The sequence below is a fragment of the Dama dama genome, chromosome 13 (assembly GCF_033118175.1).
Source record: "Dama dama isolate Ldn47 chromosome 13, ASM3311817v1, whole genome shotgun sequence".
NCBI lineage: Eukaryota > Metazoa > Chordata > Mammalia > Artiodactyla > Cervidae > Dama > Dama dama.
This window is the reverse complement of record NC_083693.1, coordinates 42074924-42094627: the sequence shown is the minus strand read 5'-3', so window position 1 is coordinate 42094627 and position 19704 is coordinate 42074924. Positions and strand designations below refer to the sequence as shown.

General features: G+C 38.2%; 1 protein-coding gene across 3 annotated transcripts in view; it reads right to left on the bottom strand.

The window, feature by feature from the left end:
- EDC3 (enhancer of mRNA decapping 3) overlaps window positions 1-19704 on the bottom strand; it is a 57593-nt gene that overhangs the window by 29462 nt on the left and 8427 nt on the right. For all 3 annotated transcript variants that reach the window (XM_061158998.1, XM_061158999.1, XM_061159000.1), the window contains 2 exons: window positions 4131-4341; window positions 1181-1500 (listed from right to left, as the gene is read on the bottom strand). In XM_061158998.1, the coding sequence (XP_061014981.1) occupies window positions 1181-1500; window positions 4131-4294 (484 nt within the window). In that variant the 5' untranslated portion in view covers window positions 4295-4341. Of the gene's footprint in view, window positions 1-1180; window positions 1501-4130; window positions 4342-19704 lie in introns of those variants that run through there.

Below are 19704 nucleotides of genomic sequence, written 5' to 3'. Positions count from 1 at the left end.
GTTAAAGTCTAAATGGAAAAAGTCATTTTCCATCCAAGCATTATACAGTTTTTCAAAGGAAAGAGAAGAACTAACAATTCAGTTTCAGTCTCAGGTCAATTCAGATAGTTATGTAAGAAGCACTGAAGGCAAAAAGTGCCTTGAAATACTTTATTTTTTTAAATTTTTTTTCCCAAAATTTCAATAGTTTATACTTATGGAAATCAGGCATCTTCAAAACTTTAAAAATGTTGGCTTCTGAAGGGCCACATAAATTTCTAGTGAATGTTATAATTCACTACTATAACATTATTCTAGTAAATGTTAAACAGCATACCTGACTCTGGTGAATTAACTACAGTTCTGTAATAAGCAAACGGCACTCGACAATTTGTCAGTAACACACAGAACTGAGCATCAACACACATCAGTGTAATGCTCTCCTTGGTGGGCTGGCAGGGATAGTGAACACAGTAAATTTAAAACTGTCAGTCTGTCAGAAACTGTAAGATCACAGAGATGTCTAGGCCCATCCCATCCTCTCCTCTAACTGAGGATGGGAGTTAAACCACAAGAACAAAACTTATTCAAGAACCCCCTAGAAATGTTCTGAGAGAATAGCTTTGAAACAAGTATACTATCAAGGGTGAAAGAGATCACCAGCCCAGGCTGGATGCATGAGACAAGTGCTCAGGGCTGGTGCACTGGGAAGACCCAGAGGGATGGGATGGGGAACACATGTAAATCCATGGCTGATTCATGTCAATGTATGGCAGAAACCACTACAATACTGTAAAGTAGTTAGCCTCCAACTAATAAAAATAAATGGAAAAAAAAAAAAAAAAGAACCCCCTAGAACAGCTTGAATGCTGGTTCAACTTAGACATCATTACTACCACCATTTACCAGATCAAAACCAACATCACTTTTGTCTACGTGAACTGGAGCCGATCACAGACATTTTCTGAAGGAGAGGAAGCAGTGGGAGAGGGATCGGGTGTGAGTCTCAAACAGCTTATTTCCTTTCCCTTTAACATCTTGAGGAAACAGCACCGGAATAAAAGAACCATGCTATATTTCTGCGAAATCCTGCCAACATCTTTTTTTATTAGGGTAATAAAGGACTTATTTAAAGAACAGCAGTGGATAAGTGGACATGAGACATCAAGTTAAGAAAAAACATTAACTTAATCCAACTTACAAGAGTTGTGCCGACGACGGAAACTTTTGGACTGACTCAAGGATTCCACGTGCCTGTCCACATAGCTCTTTGAGCACTGTTGCTGCTGGGGAGAGATGGCAACATCTTGGCTCTTCACATCTGTCCTCTTGGGGATGTTCTGAGGGGCACTGCTCGAAGAGGCTGGCTTCCTGACCAACTTGCCTGTGCCATTTTGATTGATACCAACTTGGCAACCAATACCAGAGGAGCCTAATTCTGTCTGATGAAGGTCTCCAAAATGTTGGGTTTCTCCAGGGCCTGGTATCTCCAGAATTTTTAATTCTGTAATGTCGCCTGCCCTGAAATACATAAAAAAGTCCAAGTCTCAAAACTATAATAGTGATAACAGTGATGAAACTGAGATCAACAGCAACAAGCCACACCTTTGGAGGGCTTCATTTCCGTGAGTCATCAGAGGCAAAACCTAAAAAAGATGGTGGCATACTTAAAGACAAGACTTAGCCACCAACATTCAATGGACACAGCACTGACCTTTAAAAGAGACCTACTCTTATATCGTATACCAATGCATGTATATGGAGTCTAGAAAGATGGTACTGATGAACCTATCTGCAGAGCAGCAACAGAGACACGGACATTGAGAACAGGCATATGGACACAGCTGAGGTGGGGAGGAAGGACAGGGTGGGATGTGTGGAGAGAGTAACATGGAAACATGTATTACCACATGTAAAACAGACAAAATGGGAATCTGCCGTGTGGCTCAGGGAACTCAAACCGGGGCTCTGTAACAACCTAGAGGGGTGGGGGGGGGGGGGGAGGTCGGCGGGAGGTTCAAGCGGGAGGGGACATAGGTAAACCTATGGCTGATTTATGGTGACATTTGGTAGAAACCAATACAATACTGCAAAGCAATTATCCTTCGATTAAAAATAAATAAAAAATAAATAAATAAATTTTTAAAAAAGAAACAAAGAATAAATTAAAAACTTAGAAAAGGAAAACAAAAAAGAGACCTATTGTTAAGGGAGTAGGAGACAGATGGACTGGGCATTTGGGGTTAGTAGACACAAACTATTACATATAGATGGATGGACAAGATCCTATTGTATAGCACAGGGAACTATAGTCAATATCCTGGGATAAACCATACTAGAAAACATTAAAAAGAATTTGTGTGTGTAACTGAGTCACTTTGCTGTACAGCAGAAATTAATACAACATTGAAAATCAACTATACTTCAATAAAGAATAAAGAGACCTATTGTTAATCATAAAACCATCATTAATATCTTAGATTTCTAGAATGCATAATGGCTTTTTTCATTCATTTACCTACCTGCTCACTCAATAGGTATACACAGATTACTTACTATGTGGTAACCCCTGCAGTAGGAGTGGGGTATATAAAGATGAAAAGCAATACATGCTCACACAGGACTCAGGACTCAAAGTCTGGTCGGCAGAAAATTCAAGTAGGTAATCAAAAGTGTTCAATACTATGACAGAGGTGTGTACTGGGGACTACAGCCCCCCAAAGCAAAATACATGTTAGTTTGGTAGAGATGGATGAAGCACTTAAGCTAAGTCTGGTTGGAGAGGGAAAATAAGAGCTGGCCAAGCAGAGTATGGGAGGGAGAGGAGCACCTTAAGCCAAGGCTCAGAGGCCGAGGCCATGTGAGGAACTGCAAATGTTACTGTTGTTACTGTAAATGTTGTAGTGTTACTAAAGAGACAAATGCTTGTAGCGGGCCATCAAGAGGTGAGGCTGTAGAGAAAATCAGGGATCAGATCATAATCACACTGGATTTTTCTGGTGGCTGTAAGAACAGTGAAGAAACTAGAGGCAGGGGCAGCAGTCAGGAGAGGAGGCAGAAATAAGAGGGGGTGTATATAGCAAATGACAATGCAAAGAGAGAAAGGAGGATGAAACCAAAAAACATTTGGAATCCAACGAATTTGGTGACTAACTCAACATGAAGATCAAGAGAATGAAGAATTCATTATGATTCCTAAGTTTCTAACGGGTGAAAGGTGTCATTAGTCAGGGCAATACCTAGTGGCAAATGCAAGGTGTGTGCAGTGAGGGGAGGAGTGTTTTTACTATGGGGGGGCCTGGGGAAGTTAGAAAGTGACGAGAAGAGAGACAGTCTAAAGGTTGAAAGTGAAGACACAAAAGAAAAGGGGTAGGGTCTCAAAGGATATAGAAAACAATAATACATAAAGCATATGTGATAAGGTTAGCCCTGAACATAAAGGGTATATCTTCTGTGAAGACTTCAGAGGAGGTAAGCAATAAGATGGATACACACCTACAGAAATGGTTAGGTCTGGGTGTTGTTTACGAAGTCAGGGAAGCTCTTGCCAGAAAGTCTTTTTTTAAAAAAACATTAAGAAAGGAAGGTTTCTGTGAAACTTGTGAAAAGAGGGATGTGAAGACAACATCTAAGCTTGAGATTTGTTGGCAAACACTAAAGAAAAATACATTCCTATAGCTAAGGACTTTAGCTACTAGCTAGAGTGTGTCTCTGGAGATAAATTATACTACAAAGATTTGTATTATATCTTTGTATTATAGCAAAGAGAAACAGTTATGTGGGGGGATGGGCGGGGGGGAATCAATAAAGGCCTTAGATATAAGAAAACACAAATAATACAAAACTGTGAGAAAGGAAATCTGAAACCATAAAAGAAAACAGAAAGATGATTCTAAATTTGACATATTTAAATATAATATTGCATGTCTGACAGAGATAAGAAAAATGTTTCACAAACCCTGAATCATCAGCTGAAAGCTAATTACTACACAAAGTCTCTGCTAAAACAGCAGTAGAACTAGAAGATCTAAGGTTGTAAAATCTCCCCCCTGACAAAAGTAGTCCTATGCAAGAGAATACTGGCAGTGAGACCTAGGTCAAGCTCCACAGATCACCAGACTGGATTTGAAGAAATCAGTTAGGACGCTCACCTGAAAGTGACTTCTGGCACAAGGCACTTCACTCCATTGTGGAAAGGCCGGGTGAGAGAAATGGTCTGGCTGACCTGATCCACTGCTGACACTCTTCCCTGATACACACCCAAGCTATCTCCACAGTTGATGGACACAATACTGCCCAGCCAATCTGTAGCCATGTTTCAGATGTGAGATTACCGTGGAAAGAAGCAATCATGCAGTGTACCTTGAGAAACAGACAAATCTTCAGTTAAATTTAGCAAACATTATATCAGGTTATATAATAGGTGCTACTTAATAACAAATCTTCTATCATAACCTTAACTGAGGTAATAAACCATTAAAAATAAAGCTTTTTTTTCCCCACTAGGAGTAAGCATACTGATGAATAAGCAATATCGTTATGTATACAGTTCTTTTAAGTACTTTCAACCATTATGTACCAGATATTTACCAAGACATCACTTAAAAGATAATGAAAAATCCTGGACACAGTTTTTTTTGAAAAGCTGACTGAAGACATTACAGAACACTAAACCTACCAACTACGGGAATACATTCTTTTCAAGTTCACCAACATATGCTGGGTCTTAAACTAGTATCAGTTCATTTCCAAGACTGAGATCTGACAGAGTATACTTTTTGTCCATAACCAGAATTAAATTTGAATTCAATAGTAAGATTTTTCAAATGTCTCCAAATAACTGTAAATTAAGCAAAGTATCTCTATATAACCAATGAGTCAAAGAAGAAATCAAAAGGACAGTTAGAAAATAGTCCAAAGTCAATAAAAATGAAAATAGAACATATCAACATTTGTGGGATGTGCTTAAAAAAGTATTTGAAAAGAAATTTATATATTTATATTTTCTAATATAAATGCTTATATCAGAAAGGAAGAAAGGTTTAACACCAATGATTGAAGCTTCCCTCTTAAGAAGCTAGGCAAAAAGGAGAAAATTAACCAAAGTTATTAGAAAGAGACCAAAGAGTAGAAGTCAATGAAATAAGAAACAAGAAATATACAAAAAACCAAAAATCAGTTCTCTTGAAAATATCAATGAGGCTGATAAATCCCTAGCTAGACTAACCAAGAAAAAGAGAGAGAACATATATTTTCAATATCGGGAATGAACAACAGGACATCACAGGCATTAAAAAGATAATTTTATGCCAGTAAATTTGACAACTCAGACAAAACAAAGAAATTCCTTGAAAAACAAGTTGCCAAAAGTGATACAAGTGTAAGATAGATACAATCACTAGAACAAAAAAAGCCAGAAATAGACCCACACAAATATGCCTAACTGATTTTTGACAAAGTGGAAAAGTAATTCAAAGGAGGTAATGCAGCTTTTCACAACAAATGGTACATGGACAAAAACTACTAGAACTGATAAAACAAATTCAGCAGGGTGACAGGACACAGTTAACATACAAAAACTGGCTGCATTTCTTTACACTAACAGTGAAGTATCAGAAAGGGATGTAAACAGACAATCCTTTTAAAAAAATCACATCAAAAAAGATTAAAAATAAAAACTTAGGAATAAACCTCATCAAGGAAGTGAAAGACGCTGAGAACTACAGAACACTAATAAAGTAACTGAAGATGATTCAAAGAAATGGAAAGATATCCCATGCTCTTAGACTAAGAGAATTCATACTGTTAAAACGGCCATAATTATCCAAAACAAACTACAGATTTAACATGATACCTAGCAAGTTACTCACGACATTTTTCAAAGAATTAGAATAAATAATCCTAAAACGTATATGGAACCATAAGAGACCCCAAATTGCCAAAGCAATCCTGAGGAATAAGAAGAAAGGAGGAAGCATAACCTCCCAGACTTCAGATAATACCATGAAGCTACAGTAAGCAAAACGGTGTGGTACTGGCACAAAAACAGACATATGGATCAATGGGAAAAAAGACAGCCCAGAAAAAAAGCCCACACACCTATACTCAATTAATCTTTGACAAAGGAGGCAAGAATATACAACAAGGAAAAAACAATCTCTTTGGAAAGTGGTGTTGGAAAAGTTGGATCAGTTCAGTTCAGTCACTCAGTCGTGTCTGACTCTTTGTGACCCCATGAATCGCAGCACGCCAGGCCTCCCTGTCCATCACCAACTCCCGGAGTTTACTCAAACTCATGCCCATCGAGTCGGTGATACCATCCAGCCATCTCATCCTCTGTCGTCCCCTTCCCCTCCTGCCCCCAATCCCTCCCAGCATCAGGGTCTTTTCCAATGAGTCAACTCTTCGCATCAGGTGGCCAAAGTACTGGAGTTTCAGCTTCAACATCAGTCCTTCCAATGAACACTCAGGACTGATCTCCTTTAGGATGAACTGGTTGGATCTCCTTGCAGTCCAAGGGACTCTCAAGAGTCTTCTCCAACACCATAGTTCAAAGGCATCAATTTTTTGGCGCTCAGCTTTCCTCACAGTCCAATTCTCACATCCATACGTCTGACCACTGGAAAAACCATAGCCTTGACCAGACGGACCTTTGTTGGCAAAGTAATGTCTCTGCTTTTTAATATGCTATCTAGGTTGGTCATAACTTTCCTTCCAAGGAGTAAGTATCTTTTAATTTCATGGCTGCAGTCACCATCTGCAGTGATTTTGGAGCCCCCAAAAATAAAGTCTGACACTGTTTCCACTGTCTTCCCATCTATTTCCCATGAAGTGATGGGACCAGATGCAATGATCTTAGTTTTCTGAATGTTGAACTTTAAGCCAACTTTTTCACTCTCCTCTTTCACTTTCATCAAGAGGCTTTTTAGTTCCTCTTCACTTTCTGCCATAAAGGTGGTGTCATCTGCATATCTGAGGTTATTGATATTTCTCCTGGCAATCTTCATTCCAGCTTGTGCTTCTTCCAGCCCAGCGTTTCTCATGATGGACTCTGCATATAAGTTAAATAAGCAGGGTGACAATACACAGCCTTGACATACTCCTTTCCCAATTTGGAACTAGTCTGTTGGTCCATGTCCAGTTCTAACTGTTGCTTCCTGACCTGCATACAGGTTTCTCAAGAGGCAGATCAGATGGCCTGGTATTCCCATCTCTTTCAGAATTTTCCACAGTTTATTGTGATCCACACAGTCAAAGGCTTTGGCATAGTCAATAAAGCAGAAATAGATGTTTTTCTGGAACTCTCTTGCTTTTTCTGTGATCCAGCGGATGTTGGCAATTTCATCTCTGGTTCCTCTGCCTTTTCTAAAACCAGCTTGAACATCTGGAAGTTCATGGTTCACGTATTGCTGAAACCTGGCTTGGAGAATGTTGAGCACTACTTTACTAGCATGTGAGATGAGTGCAATTGTGCGGTAGTTTGAGCATTCTTTGAGATTGCCTTTCTTAGGGATTGGAATGAAAACTGACTTTTTCCAGTCCTGTGGCCACTGTTGAGTTTTCCAAATTTGCTGGCATATTGAGTGCAGCACTTTCACAGCATCATCTTTCAGGATTTGAAATAGCTCAACTGGAATTCCATCACATCCACTAGCTTTGTTAGTAGTAATGCTAAGGCCCACCTGATTTCACATTCCAGGATGTCTGGCTCTAGGTGAGTGATCACATCATCATGATTATCTGGGTCATGAAGATCGTTTTTGTACAGTTCTTCTGTGTATTCTTGCCACCTCTTCTTAATATCTTCTGCTTCTGTTAGGTCCATACCATTTCTGTCCTTTATCGAACCCATCTTTGCATGAAATGTTCCCTTGGTATCTCTAATTTTCTTGAAGAGATCTCTAGTTTTTCCCACTTTGTTGTTTTCCTCTATTTCTTTGCATTGATCGCTGAGGAAGGCTTTCTTATCTCTCCTGGCTATTCTTTGGAACTCTGCATTCAAATGGGAATATCTTTCCCTTTCTTTTTGCTTCTCTTCTTTTCACAACTATTTGTAAGGCCTTCTCAGACAACCATTTTGCCTTTTTGCATTTCTTTTCCACGGGGATGGTCTTGATCCCTGTCTCCTGTACAGTGTCACGAACCTCTGTCCATAATTCATCAGGCTCTCTGTCTATCAGATCTAGTCCCTTAAATCTATTTCTCACTTCCACTGTATAGTCAAAGGGGATTTGATTTAGGTCATACGTGAATGGTCTTGTGGTTTCCCCTACTTTCTTCAGTTTAAGTCTGAATTTAGCAACAAGGAGTTCATGATCTGAGCCACAGTCAGCTCCCAGTCTTGTTTTTGCTGACTGTATAGAGCTTCTCCATCTTTGGCTGCAAAGAATATAATCAATCTGATTTTGTTGTCGACCATCTGGTGATGTCCATGTGTAGAGTCTTCTCTTGTGTTGTTGGAAGAGGGTGTTTGCTATGACCAAAGTTGGCTGTGGAAAAGTTGGATAGCCACATGTAAATCAATGAAGTTAGAACAAACCCTCACATCATACACAAAAATAAACTCGAAATGGCTTGAAGACTTAAACCTAAGACATGACACCATAAAACTTCTAGAAGAGAACACAGGCAAAACATCCTGACATAAATCATACATTCTTAGGTCAGTCTTCAAGGCAACAGAAATAAAAGCAAAAATGTACGACAAAGGAAACCATAAACAAAACAAAAAAGACGACCTACAGACTGGGAGAAAATATTTGCAAATAATGTGACTGATAACAGCTTAATTTCCAAAATATACAGACAGTTCATACAACTCAATAACAAAAAACAAACAACCCAATAAAAAAAAAAATGGGCAGAAGACCTAAATAGACATTTATCCAAAGAAGAAAGAGATAACCAACAGACACATTGAAAAGATACCATCACTAACTGAGACATGCAAATCAGAACTACAAGAGGTACTGCTTCACATCAGACAGAATGGTCATCTTCAAAAAATCCACAAACAATAAATCCTGGAGAGGGTGTGGAGAGACAGTAACCCTCCTATACTGTTGGTGGGAATGTGCATTAGTACAGCCACTATGGAGAACAGTATGGAGGTTCCTTAAAAAACTAAAACTAGAGCTACTGTATGACTCTGCAATCCCACTCCTAGGCATATAACTGGAGAAAAACATGATCTGAAAAGAAGCATGCACCCCAATGTTCATCACAGCACTGTTTACAATAGCCAAGACGTGGAAGTAACCTAAATGTCCATCGACAGAGGAATGGATAAAGAAGATGTGGTACAAAAATACAATATATTAATCAGCCATAAAAAAATAAAATAATGCAATTTGCAGCAACATGGATGGCCCTGGAGAGTGCCATACTGAGTGAAGTAAGTCACACAGAGAAGGAGAAATATCATATGACATCACTTGTATGTGGAATCTGAAAAGAAATGATACAGATAAACCTACTTAAAAAACAGAAACAGACTCACAGACTTCAAGAATGAGCTTATGACTGCCAAGGGGAAGGACGAGGGGAAGGGATAGTTAGGGAGTGTGAGGTGGGCATGTATACACTGCTATTTTTAAATGGATAACCAACAAGGACCCATTGTATAGCACATGGAACCCTGTTCAAAGTTATGTGATGGCCTGGATGGGGGGCCATCTGGGGAAGAATGGATACATGTATATGTGTGGCTGAGTCTGGTCGCTGTTCACTGGAGACATCACAACATTGTTTGTTAATCCACTATACTCCAATACAAAATAAAAAGTTAAAAAACCCAGTTGAAAAATGGGCAGAAGACCTAAATAGACATTTCTCCAAAGAAGAAACAGAGATGGCCAACAGGCACATGAAAAGATGCTCAACATCACTAATTAGAGAAATGCAAATCAAAACTACACTGAGGTACCACCTCATATTAGTCAGAATGGCCATCAGTTAAAAGTTAACAAAAAATAAATGCTGGAGAGGACATGGGGAAAAGGGAACCCTCTTGCACTATTAGTGGGAACTTAGGTTGATACAGACACTATACAGAACAGTATGGCGATTTCTTTAAAAACTAAGACTAAAACTACCATATGACTCAGCAATCCCACTACTGGGTATATACCCTGAGAAAACCATAATTCAAAAACACACATGTACCCCAATTTTCACTTCAGCACTATTTACAATAGCCAAGACATGGAAGCAACCTAGATCCATCGACAGATGAATGGATAAAGAAGTTGTGGTACATATACACAATGGAATATTACTCAGCCATTAAAAGGAATGAATTTGAGTCCATTGAACTGAGGCAGACAAACCTAGAGCCTATTCTACAGAGTCAAGTAAAACAGAAAGAGAAAAACAAATATTTTATATTAATACATATCTGTATGGAATCCTGAACATGAAAGAGGAGAGTGAAAAGGTTGGCTTAAAGTTCAACATTCAGAAAACTAAGATCATGGCATATGGTCCCATCACTTCATGGCAAATAGATGGGAAAACTGTGGAAACAGTGGCTGACTTTATTTTTCTGGGCTCCAAAATCACTGCAGATGGTGACTGCAGCCATGAAATTAAAAGACGCTTGCTCCTTGGGAGAAAAGTTATGACCAACCTAGACAGAATATTGAAAAGCAGAGACATTACTTTGTCAACAAAGGTCCATCTAGTCAAGGCTATGGTTTTTCCAGTCGTCATGTATGGATGTGAGAGTTGGACTATAAAAAAAGCTGAGCACCGAAGAATTGATGCTTCTGAACTGTGGTGTTGGAGAAGACTCTTGAGAGTCCCTTGGACTGCAAGGAGATCCAACCAGTCCATCCTAAAGGAAATCAGTCCTGAATATTCACTGGAAGGACTGATGTTGAAGCTGAAACTCAAATACTTTGGCCACCTGATACAAAGAGCTGACTCATTTGAAAAGACCCTGATGCTGGGAAAGAGTGAAGGCAGGAGGAGAAGGGGATGACAGAGGATGAGATGGCTGGATGGCATCAACGACTCAATGGACATGGGTTTGGGTGGACTCCAGGAGTTGGTGATGGACAGGGAAGTCTGGTGTGCTGCAGTTCATGGGGTCACAAAGAGTCAGACATAACTGAGTGACTGAACTAAACTGATATGGAATCCAGAAAAATAGTACTAATGAACCTACATGCAGGGCAGGAACAGAGACACAAACATAAGAGAACAGACTTGTGGACACAGGAGGGGAAGGAGATGGTGGGAATTGAGAGAGAAGCAGTGAAACATACACATTACCATATGTAAAATAGTGGAAACTTGCTGTGTAACACAGGGAGCTTAACCTGGTTCAGTTCAGTCGCTCAGTCCTGTCCGACTCGTGGCAACCCCATGGACTGCAGCACGCCAGGCCTCGGTGTCCGTCACCAACTCCCAGAGTTTACTCAAATTCATTTCCATTGTGTCTGTGATGCCATCCAACCACCTCATCCTGTTGTCCCCTTCTCCTCCCGCCTTCAGTCTTTGCCAGGATCAGGGTCTTTTCCAATGAGTCAGCTCTTCACATCAGGTGGCCAAAGTACTGGAGCATCAGCTTCAGCATCAGTCCTTCCAATGAATATTCAGGACTGATCTCCTTTAGGATGGACTGGTTGGATCTCCTCGCTGTCCAAGGGACTCTCAAGAGTCCTCTCCAACACCACAGTTCAAAGCATCAATTCTGTGCTCAGCTTTCTTTATAGTCCAACTCTCACATCCATACATGACTACCGGAAAAACCACAGCTTTGACTAGACCGACCTTTGTTGGCAAAGTAATGTCTCTGCTTTTTAATATGCTGTCTAGGTTGGTCATAACTTTTCTCCCAAGGAGCAAGCGTCTTTTAATTTCATGGCTGCACTCACCATCTGCAGTGATTTTGGAGTCCAAGAAAATAAAGTCTGTCACTGTTTCCATTGGTTCCCCATCTATTTGCCATGAAGTGATGGGACCAGATGCCATGATCTTAAGTTTTCTGAATGTTGAGTTTTAAGCCAACTTTTTCACTCTCCTCTTTCATTTTCATCAAGAGGCTCTTTAGTTCTTCTTTGCTTTCTGCCATAAGGGTGGTGTCATCTGCATCTCTGAGGTTACTGATATTTCACCCAGCAATCTTGATTCCACCTTTTGCTTCATCCAGTCTGGCATTTCGCATGATGTACTCTGCATGTACGTTAAATAAGCAGGCAATTGCAGCCTTGACATACTCCTCTCCCAATTTGGAACCAGTCTGTTGTTCCACCTCCAGTTCTAACTGTTGCTTCCTGACCTGCATACAGATTTCTCAGGAGGTAGGTCAGGTGGTCTGGTAATTTTCCACAGTTTGTTGTGATCCACACAGTCAAAGGCTTTGGCATAGTCAATAAAGCAGTAGATGTTTTTCTGGAACTCTCTTGGTTTCTTGATGATCCAACAGACATTGGTGATTTGATCTCTGGTTCCTCTGCCTTTTCTAAATCCTGCTTGAACATCTGGAAGTTCACAGTTCACATACTGTTGAAGCCTGCCTGGCTTGGAGAATTCTGAGCATTACTTTGCTAGTGTGCGAGATGAGTGCAATTGTGCACTCTTTGGCATTGCCTTTCTTTGGGATTGGAATGAAAACTGACTTTTCCCAGTCCTCTGGCCACTGCCGAGTTTTCCAAATTTGCTGGCATATTGAGTGCAGTACTTTCACAGCATCATCTTTTAGGGTTTGAAATAACTCAACTGGAATTCCATCACCTCCACTAGCTTTGTTTGTAGCGATGCTTCCTAAGGCCCACCTGACTTCACATTCCAGGATGTCTGGCTCTAGGTGAGTGATCCCACCATTGTGGTTATCTAGGTCATGAAGATCTTTTTTGTATAGTTGTGTATTCTTGCCACCTTTTCTTAATATCTTCTGCTTCTGTTAGGTCCATACCATTTCTGTCCTTATCGTACCCATCTTTGCATGAAATGTTCCCTTGGTATCTCTAGTTTTCTTGAAGAGATCTCTAGTCTTTCCCATTCTATTATTTGCCTCTATTTCTTTGCTTTGATAGCTGAGGAAGGCTTTCTTATCTCTCCTGCTATTCTTTGGAACTCTGCATTCAAATGGGTTTATCTTTCCTTTTCTCCTTTGCCTTTAGCTTCTCTTCTTTTCTCAGCTATTTATAATGCCTCCTCAGACAACCATTTTGCCTTTTTGCATTTCTTTTTCTTGGGGATGGTCTTGATCACTGTCTCTTGTACAATGTCACGAATGTTAGATCCATGAATCAAGGCAAGTTGGAAGTGGTCAAATAGGAGATGGCAAAAGCAAACATCAATATTTTAGGAATCAGAACTAAAATGAACTGGAATGGGTGAATTTAACTCAGATGACCATTATATCTACTAGTGTGGGCAAGAATCCCTTAGAAGAAATGGAATAGCCATCATAGAAACAAGAGTCCAAAATGCAGTACTTGGTTGCAATCTCAAAAATGACAGAATGATCTCCGTTCGTGTTCAAGGCTTAACCTGGTACTCTGTCACAACAGGCAGGGTGGGGGTGGTGGCATGTTCAAGAGGCAGGAGACATTTTGGGAGCTTAACCTGGTACTCTGTCACAAATAGTGGGGTGGGGGTGGGCAGGAGTTTCAAGAGGGAGGGGATACATGTATAACAGATGATTTACGCTGTTGTACGGCAGAAACCAACACAACATTGTAAAGCAATTATCCTCCAATTAAAAACAAATTTTTTTAAAAGTACTTCCAATATTATCTCCTAGAAACAGTATTATCACTATTAGATTACTTATCACATTTTCTTTATTGATTGCTTTTTGTTCCCATCTGCCCACTGCACACATCATCTCCCAATGTGAGATGATGTATGAGAAACTCCTTTAATAAGAACTCTTAATGTTATTACTAATGTGAATGACTAAATTTCTGATTATTTTGTTAAAATGTTATGAGTAATAACCAAATTATCCACATTATCTTTGGGTATAAAATGCACATTTGTGCCCCATCTGTGTTTCTACTTTTTTACATTAAAATCTCAAAAGAAAAAAACAGATGTTAAAATGTATGTGTATATACACAAACACACACATACACATTACTCATATACAGCTGAATGTCACTCAGCCATAAAAAGAATGGGATAATGACATTTGCAGCTACATGTATGGACCTAGAGATGATCAGACTAAGCAAAATAAGTCAGAGAGAAAGACAAATACCACGTGATATCACTTGAATGTGAAATCTAAAATACGCTACAAATGAACATATCTGTGAAACAGAAATAAACTCACAGATACAGAGAACAGACTTGTTGCCAAGGAGGAGAGGAGGTGAGGCAGGGAAGAACTGGGAATTTAGGATTAGCAGATGCAAACTATTAGATATAACAAAGATAAACAGCACAAGGAACTATATTCAATACCCTGTGATAAACCATAATAGAAGAGAAAATTAAAGAGAATGTATAATATGACTGGATCACTTTGCTGTACAGCAAACATCAACACAGCACTCTAAATCAACTGTAAATAAAATGCTTTTAAGTTGAACAAATTATGTAAATAAAAGAAATGAAAGGGTTGCAGTAAAAACATCAGATAAAAGATTAAGGCAAAAACATTAAAAGAGTTAATTCATGCCTAAACAATATATATTATTACTGAGGATACAACTCACTAATAATATATATTGCTATAATTTTCCACTTAGGCAATTTGATTATGTCAAAACATAATGTAGAATACAAACAAGTATATAAAATATTCAAAAATAAATTTTTAGAAAGTCAGTAGAAGAGAATTAATACAATCTTCTGCAATGAACCAAGCAAACAAATATTTTTAAAAATAAAATAATATAGATACTGAGTTTAATAATCTTATCAGGCTTTGTATCTCCAGTTAAAGAATACAAATACTGCATACCTTGCTTCAGTTGTTAAGACAAGTGGTAATGGATATTCATCAGTAGAAAGTCAACCCTGATCTAAGTTTCATAATTTATATACTTGTTTACTCAAAATGGGTCATAGACTTAAATGTAAAATGTCAAACTATAAAACTTTCAGGAAAAACGTAAGAGAAGCCTTCAGGATCTAAGGTGAGGCAATGAATTCTTCAACTGGACACCAAAAGCACGACCTATTAAGGAGAAACTGATCAGACTTCTTGAAAATTAAAAACTTTCATTCTGCAAAAGGATCCTGATTAGGAGGATTTAAAAAAAAAAAGTTACAGACTGGGAAAAAATATTTACAAATCACACATATGACAAAGACTAACGACCAGTATCTAGAATACATAAAGAACTCCCAAAATTCAGTGATGGAAAAAAAAAAAATCCAATCCATAGTGGGCAAAAGACACAAAAGACATTTCAACAAAGAGCTATACAGATGGCGAATAAGTACATGAAAAGATGTTCAACATCATTACATTAACCACTAGGGAAATGTAAGCTAAAACCACAATGATACACTACTAATGCCCACTAGAACAGCTAAAATAAAGAACGCTGACACACCACCTACAAGCTAAGGATGTGGAAAAACTGAATAACTCACACATTCATGCACTGCTGACGGAACTACTAAACGGTGCGGCCATTTTTTAACTTAAAAAAAAAAAAGAAGTCTAAACATGCAGACATCTCTGGTGGTCCAGTGGTTAAGAATCTGCCTGCCAATGCAGGGGACACGGGTTTGATCCCTGGTCCGGGAAGATTCCACATGCTGTGGGGCAACTAAACTCATCTCCACAACTCCTAAGCCAGCACAGTGCAACCACAGAAAGCCTGCACGCAGCCAACAAAGATCCAGTGCAGCCAAAAATAAATAAATAGCCAAAACGGAGGCTATTAAAAAAAACAACAACTAAACACGCAACTCTTACATGACCCAGCAGTTGCACGACTAGTCATTTATCTCAGAGAATGGAAGACATAACTCACGAAAAAACCTGTGCTTGAATGTGTCTATCGGGTTTACTTCTAATAGCCTCAAACTGGAACAGGCTAGATGACTTTCCACGTGTCAAAGGTTAAACACAAACCGTGGTATGGAGAAAAAGTGAAAAAAGCCAACCCCAAAAGATTACATTCTTTATGATTCCATTTGTGTAATACTCTTGAAATGACAGCTATAGAAATGGAGAAAAGAAGAGTGGTTCCCAGGAGTGATAGAAGAGGCAGAGACACAGGGAAACAGGGATGGCTATAAATGAGCAACATGAGGGATGCCTGTGGTAAGGGAACATTCTGCATCTTGACCATATGATGTCAATATCCTGGTAGTGACACCATACTATTGTTTTGCAAGATGTTACCAATAGGGAAAATCAGTCACGGTATAAGGAATCTCTCTGTATTATTTCTTATAAGTACATATGGATCTACAGCTATCTCAAACAAAAAGGTCAATAAAAAAAAAATCAATGTCTTCTACCACATTAACAAAACAAATGGGAAATCATGTATGATCATGTCAACAAATGCAGAAAGATAATCTGACAAAATTCAACATCATCCATGATATAAAAAGGGAGCAGTGGCATCTATAAAACAATTATAGATAACATCATATTAATGGTGAAACAATGAATTCTTTCCCCTGAAGACTGGGACAAGGCAAGAATATCTACTCTCACCAGTTCTACTTCTTATTCAACATTACATTATAGGTGTTAGCTACTGCAATAAGAAAAAGAAATAAAAAGCATAAATATTGGAAATGAAGATGTAAATTTATTTTTATTTGTAAATTTTATTGCTGACTGTGCATGTAGAAAACCCTAAGGAATGCACCCCCTCCCCCCCAAAAAAAATCCTACTAGTATGAAACTTTAGCAGGGCTTCCCAGCTGGCACTAATGGTAAAGAACTGCCTGCCAATGCAGGAAACATAAGAGACATGGGTTCGATCCCTGGGTCGGGAAGATCCCCTGGAGGAGGATATGGCAACCCACTCCAGTATTCTTGCCTGAAGAATCCCATGGACAGATGAGCCTGGCAGGCTGCAGTCCACGGGGTCACAAAGAGTCGGACACGAAACAACTGAGCATGACTTTAGCAAGATCACAGGATACATGCTCAATATAAAATAAACAACTGTATTTTATACAATAGCAACAAACAACCAAAAATGAAACTTCAAAACACTATTTAAAATAGTACTAAAAAACACAAAAACTTAGGAACATATCTAATGAAAACTGTGCTGGACCTCTATGATAAAAACTACAAAAGATTGCTGAGAAACATTAAAAGAAGATCTAAATAAATGGAGAGATGTACACACTCACAGACTGAAGAGCTTAACGTTATCAATTCTCCTCAAGTTGATCTGCAGATCAAATATAAATAAAGATCCCAGTTGGCCTTTTTGGAGAAACTGGAAAACTGGTCCTAAAATCTATATGGAAATGCAAAATACTTAGAATAGCCAAAACAATCATATAAAAGAAAAACAAAGGCCGTTGTTTTACACTACCGTATTTCAAGTTTTACTATAAAGCTATAGAAATCAATGTGGTATTGGTGCGAGGAGATAACCAGATGAACCAGAGTTTAGAAGCAGACGTGTACACACATGGTTAACTGACTTCTGATCACAAGGTATCAAGATAAATCAATGGAAAAATCAAAAAGGATTTTTCAATAAATGGTGCTAGAACAACCGGATATATACGAGAAAAAAATATCTTTCTATTCCTATCCCATATCAGATACAAAAAATTAATTCAAAATAAACTAAACATAAAAGTTAAAACTAAAACTACTAGGGGGAAAAAAAAACAGAATATCTAAGTGACCTTAGAGTAGAGAAAGATTTTTTAGACAAAACAGAAAAAAGTACTAATCATAAAAGAAAAAAATTTGATGAGTTCGATTTCATCAAAATTTAAAAGTCCTGTTCATCAAAAATCATCATTAAAGAATACAAATTGGAAGAGGTGTTAAAAAACAAGACGCTGGGAGGCAACTAGAGCAGCCTATTTAAGAGATAGTGGCAAGATGGAAGAGGTAGAAGCAATGGAGAAGGGAAAAAGTTGAGATTCAAGACCAAGACTGATACAGGTGATGGTCTGAATTTGGTAATGATTTAATACAGTAATAGGTAACAGAAAGGGCGGGGGGGGGGGGGAGGGCGGGGGGGGGGGGGAGGGCGGGGGAATCACCATTAAGAAAATAAAAAGTGAATGGAACACATGTAATCCCACAGCCTTTACACACATACTATTATACTGTGTAACAATAGCAGCAGCTAGTAATTTATTGCTCATTTTACTATGTCTCAGGACTGAGTTAAAACTTTAGGGGCCTTCTTTAAGGGCCTTCAATCTTCATAACAACCCTATGAGACAGCTACTCTACTAACCCATTTTACAGATGGGGAATTTACAGCAGAGATTATAATGGATATTTACATACTTGTAATCAGAGCATAAAGGCAGCTTCTTAGTAAAATAGCATATTTTCCATGTGTATGTGCTATTCCATTGCATTCACATATCATTTTTTTCCTCAGTGGACATTTAGATAACTCAATTTTTCACAATTATAGTTAATGCAGCAATGTTCAATTTCATTCTGTGCTTATCTTGAATAATTTTCTCAAGATAAAGCCTCAGTCAGTCAAAAGGTAAAACCATCTAGCTTTGATTACAATACACCATAGTAGAAAACTATCTTTTTTCCAAAACAAATCATTTTCAATTTTTTTTCAAACCAAATCATGCTCTAGATGGGTTAAGATAATCATACATTTAAAACAAAGGTACTGTTAAAAAAAAAATATTTAGGGAGGTATTCCATATAATCTAGCCCCATCTCAACATCATCCCAGTGAAGGCTACCTCCAAGGATCAAGCATTTCAAGAAAACTCCCAGATTTATGATGGCAAAAAGATGTTTCTGCCCTCTATTATAAGCACACCAAAACAAGAAAAGAAAAAAAAAAAGAAAAGGAAAGCCACAATTAAGGAGAAAATATTCACAAGAGATAGAATCCAGAATACTTACAAATAAGAAATAGGGAGGGGGGGATCGGGATTGGGAATACATGTAAATCCATGGCTGATTCATATCAGTGTATGACAAAACCCACTGGAAAAAAAAAATAATAATAATAAAAAAATAAAATAAAAAAAAAAACAAATAAGAAATAAAAAGAAAACATCAGTTTTTTAAAGCAGGCAAAAGAAGTTATATGAATAGTCAATAAACATATGAAAAGCTGTTCAACATCATTAATTAACAGGGAAATGTGAACTGAAACACAATGAGACACCCAAAAGTCCAGGATGGATGAATGCACAAACACTCCATAAAAATGCAGTATCATTCAGTCTTAAAAAAAGGAAGGTTTAGATATATGTTACAACATAGATGAACCTTGAAGACATTAAGTGAAAGTGAAATAAGACACAGAAGGATGTAACTTGTATGATTCCACTCACATGAGGTATCTAGAATAGTCAACCTCACAAGGGCAGAAAGTAGAATGGTGGTTTCCAGGGGCTGGAAGAGCAGGAAATGAGGTGTTACTATTTAACAGGTACAAAGTTTCAGTTTGATATGATAAAAAAGTTCATGATAGTGATGGTTGCATGACAATGTGAGTGAACTCAATGCCACTGAACTGTACACTTAGAAACTGTTAAAATGATACATTTTATCATTTTGTATGATAAAATGTATACTTTACCACATTTAAAAAATTATTAGCTTGTGAA